Source organism: Pelodiscus sinensis, chromosome 26, assembly GCF_052426305.1.
Source record: "Pelodiscus sinensis isolate ZL-2025 chromosome 26, ASM5242630v1, whole genome shotgun sequence".
NCBI lineage: Eukaryota > Metazoa > Chordata > Testudines > Trionychidae > Pelodiscus > Pelodiscus sinensis.
This window is the reverse complement of record NC_143077.1, coordinates 11,731,480-11,744,110: the sequence shown is the minus strand read 5'-3', so window position 1 is coordinate 11,744,110 and position 12,631 is coordinate 11,731,480. Positions and strand designations below refer to the sequence as shown.

Here is a 12,631-nt window from a genome sequence, read left to right as displayed (position 1 = left end):
TACTTTTAAAGCTCATTTATTCAACAGTGGAATCCCCTCCTTAAAAAGCCAGAATCGTTTCAATATGAGTGTTGAGACACGTAAAGCTGAGTAGGAAGTTTGGCCATATGTAGGCTATGTCTACACTCACGGCTTCTTGCTCGAGTAATATGCAAATGAGGCTAAGCGTGGAATATCGCTGAACCTCATTTGCATACCTAATGAGCCACCATTTTTTTCAAAAGAGGCTCTTGCACAAGAAAGAGCGTCTACACTGCCCCTCCTTGCATAAGAAAAACCCTCTTGCGCAACGCCGTTACACCTATTACTTTTCAGGAAGAACGGCATTGCACAAGAGGGTTTTTCTTGCGCAAGAAGGGGCAGTGTAGACACTCCTTCTTGTGCAAGAGCCTCTTCTGAAAAAAATGGTGGCTCATTAGGTATGCAAATGAGGCTTGGCAATATTCCACGCTTAGCCTCATTTGCATATTACTTGCGCAAGAAGCCGCGAGTGTAGACATAGCTGTATCCTGTTAATTTTAGTCGGAGTTGCATGGCTAAATCCCTTAGCTGGTGTTGAAAATCTTTCCCTACTGAATGTTCTTAAGGAAGTAGCCATAATGCTACCTTGGAGCTGCTACCACAATGTCAGGGCTTGGATCAGTGATGGGAAACCTTAGATCAGTGATGGATAGGGCTGCAGATAGAACCTGCGGCCCTCGGTTCTATATGTGGGCTGCAAAAATTTTGTTTACCGTTGCTCATTTGTGGGGTTGCCAGATGCCACTGGTTTCCGTCCCTGTATTTTTCCCCCCCTGTGGGTATTACTAAAGCTTCAGGGGGTAGCCGAGCTAGTTGTACAGGATAAACTTTAAAAACAATTAATTGTCTGGCAGCACTTTAAAGACTAACAAAACATGTAGCTGGTATCATGAGTTTTCATGGATACAGCCCATTTCTTCAGATGACCAGAGTGTTGGATGTCCAGAACTAAAATAAATAGGGGAGAAGGGAGTGGCAGGAGGGTGGGAAGAAGAAAAAAATCGGGGGAGGGGACAAGAAGAGGCAGTGGGTATAAATTCACTTGTATAGATATGTGGGCAGAGTTGGGATCGGGGCTGATTGAAGGGCTGGATTCCTGGATTATTATTTGGTATTACTAAAGTGACACTCATGCAAAGCAAGGGCATGTGAAATGAGGGATAGAGAATAAGACAGAGAGTAGCTTATTGCCTCTCTATAAAACCATGGTATGCCCACGTCTTAATACTGCATACAGATGTGGTCCCCTCATCTCAAAAAAAGATATACAGGCAGTCCCTGGGGGTACGTCTACACTACAGCGCTAGTTCGAACTAACTTAGTTCGAATTAGTTAATTCGAACTAAGCTAGTTCGAACTAGCGCATCTAGAACTAAAAACTAGTTCGAACTAGCGTTTTGCTAGTTCGAACTAGCGCGTCCACACTGATTGGACGCAGGGGGGCATTTAAGGGCAGCTGAAACCGGTTCTGGCAGGGCATCAGGTCAGCAGTTGCTTTGTGTGGCTGCTGTCTGAGGCTATCTGAGGCTCGTGCTTAAAGGGACCCCCCCTGGACAGCCGGTTCTCAGCTTTTCCTGCTTGCTTGCCAACCTCGCCGAGGGACAGCAAAGCGTCGGTCTCTGTGCCCGTCTGTGTCGGTGCTTCCCTTCGGGGGGGCCGCCGCAGGTGGCAACATGGAGCCACGGCTCGCCCTGCACCTTCTGGTGCACGTTCTGGACTTGCTGCTGCAAGCCTGCCAGCAATGGCTCGAGGCTGCCTGGCACCACCTGGGGAACGTCAGCCCCCTGCCTCTCCGCCTGGCCGCCCTGGGGGCCGTGGAGGAGCCGCGGCGGCGCCCCGGCACCGGCGTGCCCCGCCGCATCTGGCGTCTGGACACCAGCAGCGACTGGTGGGACCGCATCGTCCTGGAGCGCTGGGACGACCGACAGTGGACCCAGAACTTTAGGATGAGGAGGGACACCTTCCTGGAGCTCTGCGAGTGGCTCGCCCCTGCCCTGCAAAGAAGGGACACTCGCATGAGGCCCGCCATCCCCCTCCAGAAGCGGGTGGCCATCGCCCTCTGGAAGCTCTCCACGCCGGACAGCTACCGATCCGTCGGGAACCAGTTCGGCGTGGGGAGATCCACTGTCGGAGCAGTGCTCATGCAGGTACGGCGCTCGTCGGCCACCGAGCCGGGGGGCAGGGGGGCTGCGAGGAGGGGATGGGCCGCCCCAGGGACAAAGGGGGGGGCGGGAGGAGGCGAAAGCGCCCCGCACCGGAGGGGTCGGGCTGTCCCGGCCGTACTACACGCCGCCAGGGGGGTTGCTTCCGGGAGTGGGGCGCGGGGCACTGCCAGGGCACGCACGCTCCCAGCCACCCGTGCGCCCCACTGATTGACGCTTTGCTGTGTCTCTCTCCGCAGGTGGTCAAGGCCATCAACCGGGTGCTGCTCCGCAGGGTGGTCCGCCTCGCCGACCCGGATGCCGTCATCCGGGGATTCGGCGCCCTCGGCTTCCCCAACTGCGGGGGGGCCATCGACGGGACGCACATCCCCATCCGTGCCCCGGAACACCAGGCGTCCCGGTACGTGAACCGCAAGGGGTACTTCTCCGTCATCCTGCAGGCCGTATGTGACCACCGGGGACAGTTGACGGACATAAATGTGGGCTGGTCCGGCAAAGCACACGACGCCCGGGTGTACCGGAACTCCTCCGTGTGCCAGCGGCTGCAGGACGGGACCTTCTTCCCCGACCGCCACATCAGGGTCGGGGACGTGGACATGCCCGTCTGCCTGGTGGGGGATGCCGCCTACCCACTGCAGCCCTGGCTCATGAAGCCCTACACGGGACACCTCAATCCCTCCCGCCAGGCCTTCAATAACAGGCTGAGCAGGGCCCGCATCGTGGTGGAGGGGGCCTTCGGGCGACTGAAAGCCCGCTTTCGATGCCTCCTCACCCGTCTGGACCTGGCCGAGCACAACATCCCTCCCGTGGTGGCGGCATGTTGTGTGCTCCACAATTTGTGTGAGCGGAAGGGGGAGGCTTTCTTGCCAGCCTGGATGGCTGAGGCTGACCGCATGGCTGGACACTACGGTCAGCCCCGCACCGCCGCCGTCCGGGAAGCCCAGCGGGGGGCCATCCGGATCCGGGAAGCCCTGCGGGAGAGCTTCCAGGTGGAGGAGGAGGAGGACTGACCTCTCCCTGCATGCCCCACCGGGGCCTTCTTCCACCCTACCCCCCCCCTTCCCCTTTCCCCTCCCTAGCTACTGTACAATAAAGACACCTGTTTTTCAAACAAAAACGTCTGTTTATTTCAGAGAACTGGGGTGGGGGAGGGAGGAATGAAGGTGGGAGAAGGGAGGGGGAAACCTGGGACGAGGGAGCTGGGAGGGGAGGGGAGGGAAGGGAGGAAGGGAAAGGAAAGCTCAGGGGTGGGAGTCTGGGTGCCTCTCCCGTCTCGCCACACTGCGGGTCCGGGGGCGTCGGTGGGGAATGGTTGTGGAGGGGGGGGCAGAGAGGACAGGGGGTGTGGAGGAAGCAGGAGCGGAAGCAGGAGGAGCAGGAGGAGCAGGAGGAGCAAGAGGGGGAGCAGGAGGAGCAAGAGGGGGAGCAAGAGGGGGAGCAAGAGGAGCAAGAGGGGGAGCAGGAGGAGCAAGAGGGGGAGCAAGAGGAGCAAGAGGGGGAGCAGGAGGAGCAAGAGGGGGAGCAGGAGGAGCAAGAGGGGGAGCAAGAGGGGGAGCAGGGGGAGGAGGAAATGGAAAGCGGTCTAGCAGGCTCTGGAGGTGGCCTCGCAGGGCACGGCCCTGCTCCTCCAGGGCCTCCAGACTCCTCTGGCGCAGCCTGAGGTCCTCCTGGACCCAGTGGTCCTGGAGACGGAGCTGTCGGTCCAGGAACCGGAGATGCCGCCTCTGGTAGTCCTCCTGGTTCCTGGCTGTCCTGCTTGCCCGGGCGCGGGCGGCTGCTGCAGGCGGTGTGGTGCGCCCTGCAGTCCCTGGTGCTGCAGCTGTGGTGCAAGAAGACCAGCGGTCAATTACCCCAGGGGCCCAGGTGTGTGAAACCCAGCTCCCCTCTGCAAGGCCAGGGCCCCTGCAGGATCCCCAGCTGCTGCTCCGTGGTGGGCAAGGCCCAGGCGCACGGTCCCGGGGCTCCCTCTCGCCCCAGCCCCCCGTACACATAAGGGGAACACGAGGGTACTCACAGGTGGACGCCTCCCCGGCCTCTGATGATGCAGGCGAGCGGCTCTGTGGGGTGCCTCGGGGGTCCCGGGTCCTGGGAAGGCTGGCAGCAGGCTCCTGGCTCTCAGAGCCCTCTTGCTCCTCCTCGGTGTCCAGGAGCGGTCCCTCTGCCCCGGGGTCAATCACGTCCCGGGGGGCAGGGACGGCATGAGCCCCCAGGAGGCGGTCCAGGGCATGGAAGTGGGGGCAGGCCTCCGGGTCAGCCCCTGGCAGGCAGGCCCGGGAGTAGGACTGCCGCAAGTCTTTAATCTTGCAGCGCACCTGCTCCCGGCTGCGCTGGTGGCCCCTGGCGGCCAGGCTGGCAGCCATGCGTCCATAGACGGCCGCGTTCCGGTGGCTAGTGCGGAGATCGTGGACATTTGAGGCTTCCCCCCAAACCTCGATGAGGTCCACGATCTCCGCACTTGACCAGGCGGGCGCCCGCCTTGTGCGCCCCCGGGCAGGCTCCCGGGAGCCGCCAGGCTGGTCGTGGGGAGCAGTGGAGGGCTGGGAGCCCTCGGATGGCTGGCTCATGGTGTGGCAGGTGCAGGCTGTGCAGGCACGGGTGCTGGCAGCCTTGCAACTGGCACAAAGTGAGTAGCCAGCCCGTGGCCCTTTAAGGGCTCCGGGGCCGGGAGGGGGGCAATAGAGTTTCCCTGGTGTTGGCCAGAGTGGCCACCAGGGAAACCTGGGAAGCCTTAGCCTCCCACTAGTTCGAACTAAAGGGCTACACAGCCCTTAGTTCGAACTAGCTAGTTCGAACTAGGCGTTAGTCCTCGTAAAATGAGGTTTACCTAGTTCGAACTAAGCGCTCCGTTAGTTCGAATTAAGTTCGAACTAACGGAGCGCTAGTGTAGCGCATAGGAAAGTTAGTTCGAACTAACGTCCGTTAGTTCGAACTAACTTTCTAGTGTAGACATACCCTGGGTTACGTACAAGATAGGGACTGTAGGTTTGTTCTTAAGTTGAATTTGTATGTAAGTCGGAACTGGTACATATTGTAGGGGAAACTCTTGCCAAACATTTCTCCAGAGCTCAGTTTTATTCTCCCACACCTCACTTCCCTCAGTCCTTTATTCTCAAGCTGAGGTGCCTGCTGAGAAAAGCCGCTCTGCTCCGCGTCCCCCTGGTCTGCTGGGGGAGGGGTGCTAGCTTCGCGTCTCCCTGGTCTGCTGGGGGGAAGCAGCTAGTGCGGGGTTGCCTCACCCCGTTTGTAAGTAGGGGTCCAATGTAAGTCAGATCCATGTAACCCGGGGACTGCCTGTAGTGGCATTGGAAAAGGTTCAGAAAAGGGCAACAAAAATGATGAGGGGTTTGGAACGGGTTCCATATGAAGAGAGATTAAAAAGACTTGGACTTTTCAACTTAGAAAATAGGAGACTAAGATGGGATATGATGGAGGTCTATAAAATCATGACTGGTGTGGAAAAAGTGAATAAGAAAATGTTATTTACTTATTCCCACAATATAAAAACTAGAGGTCACCAAATGAAATTAATAGGCAGCAGCTTTAAAACAAACCCAAGGAAGTTTTTCTTCACTCAGCGCACAGTCAACCTGTGGAACTCCTTGCCAGAGGATATAGTGAAGGCTAGGACTTTTAACAGGGTTCAAAAAAGAGCTAGATAGATTCATGGAGGTTAGGTCCATTAGTGGCTATTAGCCAGGATGAGTAGGAATGGTGTCCCTAGCCCTCTGGTTGTCTGCAAATGGGTGACAGGAGAGGGATCACGTGAGGATTACTTGTTGTATTTCCTTCCTCTGGGGCATCTGGCATTGGCCTCTGTCAGGATACTGGGCTAGATGGACCATTGGTCTGACCCAATATGGCCGTTCTTATGATTGCAGATTGCACAGACATTGACTGTGAGAGCCGTGCACTCCCTCTGCATCCAATCAAAGCGCTGCCCACCCCGCAAATTCTAGGCATGCCAGCACAATTAGCAAAATGACCCTATCCCAAGAGACTGTCTTAGTGACCACAATCGCTAAGATGGAGAGCCCATTCACTGGCCTAGGTTGCCCTGCCCTGACTTAGATGCTGCAGTGGCAGGACCCCTAAGTAGTCCCCAAAGGTCCTTTGCCTCCTTGATACGTAGCCGTGAGTGTTTGCCATCCCAAGCAAGCTCTGCTCCACGGGGAAGAGGTACTTGCTGTGAGCGGACCCTGGTGCTTTGTTCCTTTTCCCCCTTCTGTTGACTTTGTAAGGTGTAAAATCCAGTCGCCAGCAGTTTATCAGGAGGAGGAGAAGGAGGTTTCCTGTTGAAGAAAATGTCAGAGGTCAGTTGTGAAAGGAAAAGGGGAACTGAAGAATGGCATGTCTGCCACCTTCCTGTGTCTCCTCCCAAAGGAATTGCCAGTGTCATGTGTTGCTGGTGTTTGCTAATCTGGAAGGCCAGTTCATTGATTATTAAGTATCAGAGGGGTAGCCGTGTTAGTCTGAATCTGCAAAAGCGACGAGGAGTCCTGTGGCACCTTATAGACTAACTGAAGTGTTGGAGCATAAGCTTTCGTGGGCAAAGACCCACTTCATCAGATGCATGTAGTGGAAATTTCCAGAGGCAGGTATAAATATGCGGGCCAGGATCAGGCTGGAGATGACGAGGTGGATCCAATCCAGGAGGATGAGGCCCACTTCTAGCAGCTGATCTGATTCATTGATTATTGTTTCCTTTAATCAGGTCGAAGCCCACTGAGATGGCAAAGGGCAACTGTTAGCAGTTCCTGAGTTAAAATGACAGGTGAAAGCGGGATCTAAATTGCATTCGTGTAAATGCACTAATCTAGTGTCATAGGGATAGAATTCAAATAGCAGTGAAACAGCAGCTGGAGTCCCTGATCTGGCTTTTGGGGCAGTCTCACTTGTAGCCTCCTCCTGCGCTCAGGTGACCATTGTGTTCTAAGCTAGCCCTGGGGACATGGCTGCATCTCCATCTGATACAGTGTGCTGAGTGTCTCGGGAATACAACCAGAGTTCTTCTTCCCTACGCCCTTTTGTTTTCACCAGAAGGCTGACTTGAGTCATGGCTGGAGAAACTTCATGGGCGTGTTCATACCCACGCGGCTCCAGGCCAGGTCTGTCCAGGAATCCAGATCAACTTCCATGCCCAAAGCTGGGGACCAAAGCCAAGAGCAAAACCTTAACGGTTTCGAACTTCCCAGCATAGCTTTGACCATCTAAGCAGCCAGCCAGGGCCGACCCGGAGCTGGACCTCATAAATCCAGCCAGCAGAGACACGCGTGCAGGTCACTGGACAGCTGTACTACTCGCCACATGTGTAGGGGGAGGGGAGCTCTGAGTAACGCAAGGAAATGCCTAGTGTTGTAGCTGCTGCAGCCTGCCTTTGTAGTGCTTCCTTTGCCACGTTACACTTGACCCTCCCGGTACCAGCCACCAGCAGGACTCGAGTCACTGTCTCCAGTGACTGATTACACTTCATTGCCATTGTTAAGGGGCCAAGATTTCCCGTCTTTGCTCAGGTCGAACAACCGCTTGGAGGTGCAGCCAAATCAAACATGAGCTCATCACGAGGGGGAGGTAGCCCATGATAAACCGCTCCTAAGCACTCCTATTACAAAGTAGAGATGTGGGATTTTTGCGGATAGGAGATAAGTAGAATAAAGGAGGGCAGGGTGGGGGTAGCCTTCCCTCTGGTGCTATTTATGGGAGCCGTAGGGGTGCATTCAAGGGAGGTGTGACCTCTCAGGTAAGCTCAGAGTCAGTTGCTTTCATTGCATGACGTCCCGCTGAGAGCTGTGTCCCAGTCCCTCTCGGGTGGGGCTTTTGCTCACTGAGAGGAAATGCATCGTCACACAAGGCACAGTTTGCCCACAGAGTTCATTGACATGAGAGAGCCTTGAAACGAAGACTTTAGCCGGATTCGGAAGGAAATGAGGCATTTAGATGGGTAACATCAATACCTAGGATTAGCATAAATGTCAGAAAACACATGCATAAATTAGCATAAATGTCAGAAAACAGATGCAGCATTTTGGGAGGGATATTAAACTCTTCTGCTTCAGGGCATGAGCCAACTCCTAACTATTGGGGAGTAGTTCCCTGGGGATAGGTTATTCCATGTCGCCCTGCTCTAGGGTTTCTTGCACCTTGCTCGGAAGCTGTTAGCAGTGGCTATTCTCAGCGATGGGGTACTGGACTAGCCGAACCACTGGTGGGATCCTGTGTGGACGTACTGGGGTTTCCTGTGGTAGTTGCAGCCAGTTTAAAAGAACTCTACTCTAAGGTCTTGGAGGTAATGAAGTGAGTATCTAGGTAAACTGCACAAGTACCAGGCTGTCTGTCTCTTTGGTGCGCTATACCAGTGGTTTTCAAGCTACTGGTCACAACCCAGTACTGGGTCTTGTTGCTGCAGGGAGATCAGCTGACCGGTGGGGGTGTTGAGGCAGCTACGTGCCTGTCCTGGCACCACAGACTGCGCTGTGCCCCAGAAGCAGCTGGCAATAGGCCCGGCTCCTAGGTGGAGGGAGCATACAGGGCTCCGTGCACTGCCCCGCCTCAAGCACTAGCTCCGCACTCCCATTGGCTGGGAACCTGCTGCCGGCTGCTTCTGGGGCGCAGTATGGTCTGTGGTGCCAGAAGAGGCAGGAAGCTGCCTTAGCCCCACCGCTGACTGGGAGCTACTCAAGGTAAGCCCCTCCCGCTCCAGCCCTGACTCCCCCAAAGCTGGAGCCCCCTCCTTCACCCCAAAACTCTCCTCCTCAGCCCCACCCCCGGAGCCCACACTCCAGTCTAATTATTTTGGGCCGTGGCATCAACAATTTTCTTCAACTGGGTCATGAGAAAAAAAGTTTGAAACCCCCTGCCCTGTACACCCCTGAAGACAGCTGAACGGTACAGACCCATGTACATCGGACTCTTCTGCATTCCTGCCCCTGAGGGGTTTCAGACCCCCCCTTGTGATACCGATCTTGCTAGTCTCCCACAGATGAGAGCGTAGGATGAGCAGCCGATGAAATGCAGCTGAGAAAAGCGACGTATCGGGAGATGATTCAAAGGCTCTGGGTGGTAATTACTGTTCGCTATGCAGATACCTTCAGGACTGGGAACACAGCTCCCCCTTTTATCTCAAGCCAGCCAGAGCTCACACTGCCGGCACACCTGGAAATGAGGTCATCGACTACCCTGCCAGCTCTGCTCAGATCGTGCTGGGCTTGGGCACAGACGTAACAGGCGCCTCATGTTCCCTGGGTGATGCGTGTTCTTCTGCAGCCAGAAAGTCTTACCGCCGACACGAGACAAGACGCTTCTCGTCCCGTCTCAAGGCAGAGGTTCGGGAGCTGCTGCACTGTGGCTTTCCTCAGACATGTCCTTCGCGGGGCGGGGGGGGGGGCAGGTTTTGCTGCTGGGAGAGGTTTCCAGGGCTGCTCAAATCTGGCTGTTTGTTTGGGTTGCTAGGGAGGAGGGGAACGGGGATTGGAGGGGAAGGTGTGGGATTGTGGCAGTGAGCGCTGGAAAAGGCTCTGGAGGTAACATCCAGCCCAGCCCTGCCATTTACTGTAGCGCTTTGCGCTGGGCGGCTCTTGAACTAGGGCTGTTTCGAAGTGATTTCCGTTGTGCGTAAGCTAACGAGAAGTGTGCGGAGAGCGTGGTACAGCACAGCCGTTGGGATCACATGGTGAATGGTGAAGACTGTTTGATCCAGGGCAGGACTCTGGATGTTCGCTTGCCCGATGTCCAGTATTCAATTGGACAGTCCGGTTTTTGGGCCCTCTCTCCGGTAAAAAAATTCAGAAAATATCGGACATGTGCAATGTCCTTCTGGTTTTCCGGCTGGGCGCCTGACGGAAGCCTGGAGGGGGCGGGCGGAGTGCTTGGGAGGCAGAGCGTGATCGGCGCTGGGAGCCTCTGGTTACGTCTGACATAGGAGTGATGCCTTGGGGAGGAGGAGAAGCCCTGTCTTTGCCCTGAGCGCTGGTCAAGCGTGTTGTGGAGCCGTAGCCGGACTCGCTCGTACTTTGCTGGGACCATGCAAGGGACAGGCAGTGACCTGGGATCTGCATGTGCCTGGGTCAGTCCCGCTTCCTGCCTGCTGATTCTCTCCCCCACTGCTTCCACCCTGCCGACAAGCCCTGCTCCCCCCGACCCCTTCCGATCAGCCCCGCTCCTCCGACCCCTTCCCAGCTAGCCCGGCTTCTTACCAGCTGGTTCTCCTCCTCATGAACTCCACCAGCCAGACCTGGTCCCCCCGCCCCCCTGATCTCTCCCGGCCATCTCTGCTGCCCCGACCCCCTCCCCCAACCAGCCCTGCTTCCTGCTGGCTGGTTCTCCTCCTCCAGATCTCCCCCAGCCAGCCCCGCCCCCCCGATCTCTCCCGGCCAAGCCAGCCCCGCTGCCTCTGACGCCCCCCTCCCCGACCAGCCCTGCTTCCTGCCAGCCCCCCCCCAATCTCCCCTGGCCAGCCCCGCTCCCCTCCCAGCCAATCCCCATTCCACCCCCCCCCCCCCCCGATCAAGTGTGTCTGGTATTTTTTCTGAAACTACCTGGTAACCCTAGCTGGGGAGTCCCTTGAGTACAAGCCAAGACACATACACCCGCCCCTGCCATGTGCTAGCTCTCCCGTGTTTCAGGGCCCCCTGCATATAAGGCCATTAGGGCTGGCCATGGACAAGGCCTCCAAAGGAAAGCTCCCAGCAGCGCACCACCGCTTCCCTCTTTCCGCATGCGCCCTGACATCTCTCTGAAATGGGGAGGCCGGGAGACGTTCCTTTCATATCTGTGCCCTGGACAAATGCTCATCAAAGCCGTGGCCCTGGCAGCTTCCATTTGGGCTGAGACCGGTCCCCAAGAGCCTAGTCTCCTCCAGCCTTGGCGGAGCTCGCCCACCGGTGCGGGCGCAAGTGTCAGCGGCACACGCGGGCTCCGGCGTGATGCTCTGAGCAGAGGGCTGCTGCAGCACTGTGAGGATGTGACCGGGCCCAGCGTTGCAGAGTGAATCCGCAGGGCGGTCAAAGCAGCAGCAGCCTGGTAGGGCCACATGGGTGCCAGCCATGGTGGGAAATGTTCTAAAAGGGCCCTCGTGTGCTGAATTCCCCTTCCCAGAGGACGCAGCCTGTGCTTACGCTCTGGAGAGTTGTAGGCCTCAGACAAACCTTTCCGCTGCAATAGAAGACCCTGGGGCTGGCTTTAATAGTTTGCCAGCATTTAGCCTCGAGCTCCCCAGTCCCCAGAAGGTTTCCCAGCATAAGGGCTTGATCTGGCTTCCCAGAAAGTCTCCTCTTGGCTCTGAGCTGCTGGGGAAGTTGGAGCCTATCGCTGGCCTTTTCCTTTTCCCTGGGGCCTGTCCTCGTTCGCGTCGTTCTCACACCATTGTTTAGTTTCTCGACGATGCTTTCGCTGCCTCTGCCGGACGGTCACATGAGACTCGCTTACGAGTGGAGATTTTTCGTTTTGTTTTTTTGGCCCAAAGTTTCACCCTGTTCCCCTCTGTACCGCTGCCAGCAGCTTTTCCAGTCTCTGCCGAGCATGTTTTGCAGTCCTACACAAACTCCCAAGAGCGGCCTTATGGCAAGATGAGTGTTTTTTATCAAAGGAAGTAAGATATTAAAAGCAAAGGCAGCATCATGGAGCCTGGGGGACTGTCCTGACCTGTCCCAAAGGCCTCCGTTCAGACAGTGGTGTCTGCTTGGCAAATGGGAGATGTTTTTGTGGACTTCAGCCAGCTTGTGAAATCCCCTGTCCAGTGACTGGGCTTGTTGTGAATATGTTTCATCACTGCTGCTGGGTGCATCTCCTGGTCTGCAGCAGCCCCCCGGAAATCTCCCTCCTCTGCCCTTCTGTCTGGGGTAGCTGGCCGTAGTTGCGTGGGTCCGAGGTGTCCAACCAGTTCTGAAGCAGTAGCTTGTTTTGTAATTTGGCGCTGTCTACACAGCGCCAAATTTTGAAGTAACCCGCCATTCCGAAACATCCCTTACTCCTCGTGGAATGTGGTTTACAGGGCTGTCAGAATAGCGAGCCCGTTATATTTTGAAATAACAGGCTTGCAGTTAAGACATGGGATAGCTATTTCGGGATACCTCTGTAGACATAGCCTATGTGAGAGTGTGGGGTGTTGTGGTGACCTCTTGATTTGGGGGTAGCAGTTGCACTTAATGTCATGCTGAATGGCTCTGGTACCATTTTTGGTCAGAAATCTTTCTGCCTCCAAGGGGACAACAGCAAATCTCATAGGCTACGTCTTCACTGCCAGTTCTTCTGGCAGAAAATATGCTAATGAGGGACTCATTAGCATACGTTGTGATCTCATTAGCATAAATATGCTAATGAGGGGCTCATTAGCATATTGTCTGCCATTTCTTTTTGCGCAAAAAGAAGCAGTGCGCACATTTGTGGGTTTTTTGCGCAAAAAAAATAGTCCACACTGCTTCTTTTTGTGCAAAAACCCCTTACGCAAAAAGAAA

At 55.8% G+C, this 12,631-nt stretch overlaps 2 protein-coding genes across 2 annotated transcripts in view; one reads left to right on the top strand and one right to left on the bottom strand.

Moving 5' to 3' along the window:
- Window positions 1-12,631, top strand: part of FHL3 (four and a half LIM domains 3) — a 57,363-nt gene that overhangs the window by 5,958 nt on the left and 38,774 nt on the right. The gene's annotated exons all lie outside the window — the stretch shown is intronic.
- LOC149521420 (uncharacterized) lies at window positions 3,291-5,073 on the bottom strand. The gene is made up of 2 exons (XM_089773491.1): window positions 4,198-5,073; window positions 3,291-4,002 (listed from the first exon to the last, which is right to left on the bottom strand). The coding sequence occupies exons 1-2, from the start codon at window positions 4,745-4,747 to the stop codon at window positions 3,425-3,427; spliced, it is 1,128 nt and encodes a 375-aa protein (XP_089629617.1). The 5' UTR covers window positions 4,748-5,073; the 3' UTR covers window positions 3,291-3,424.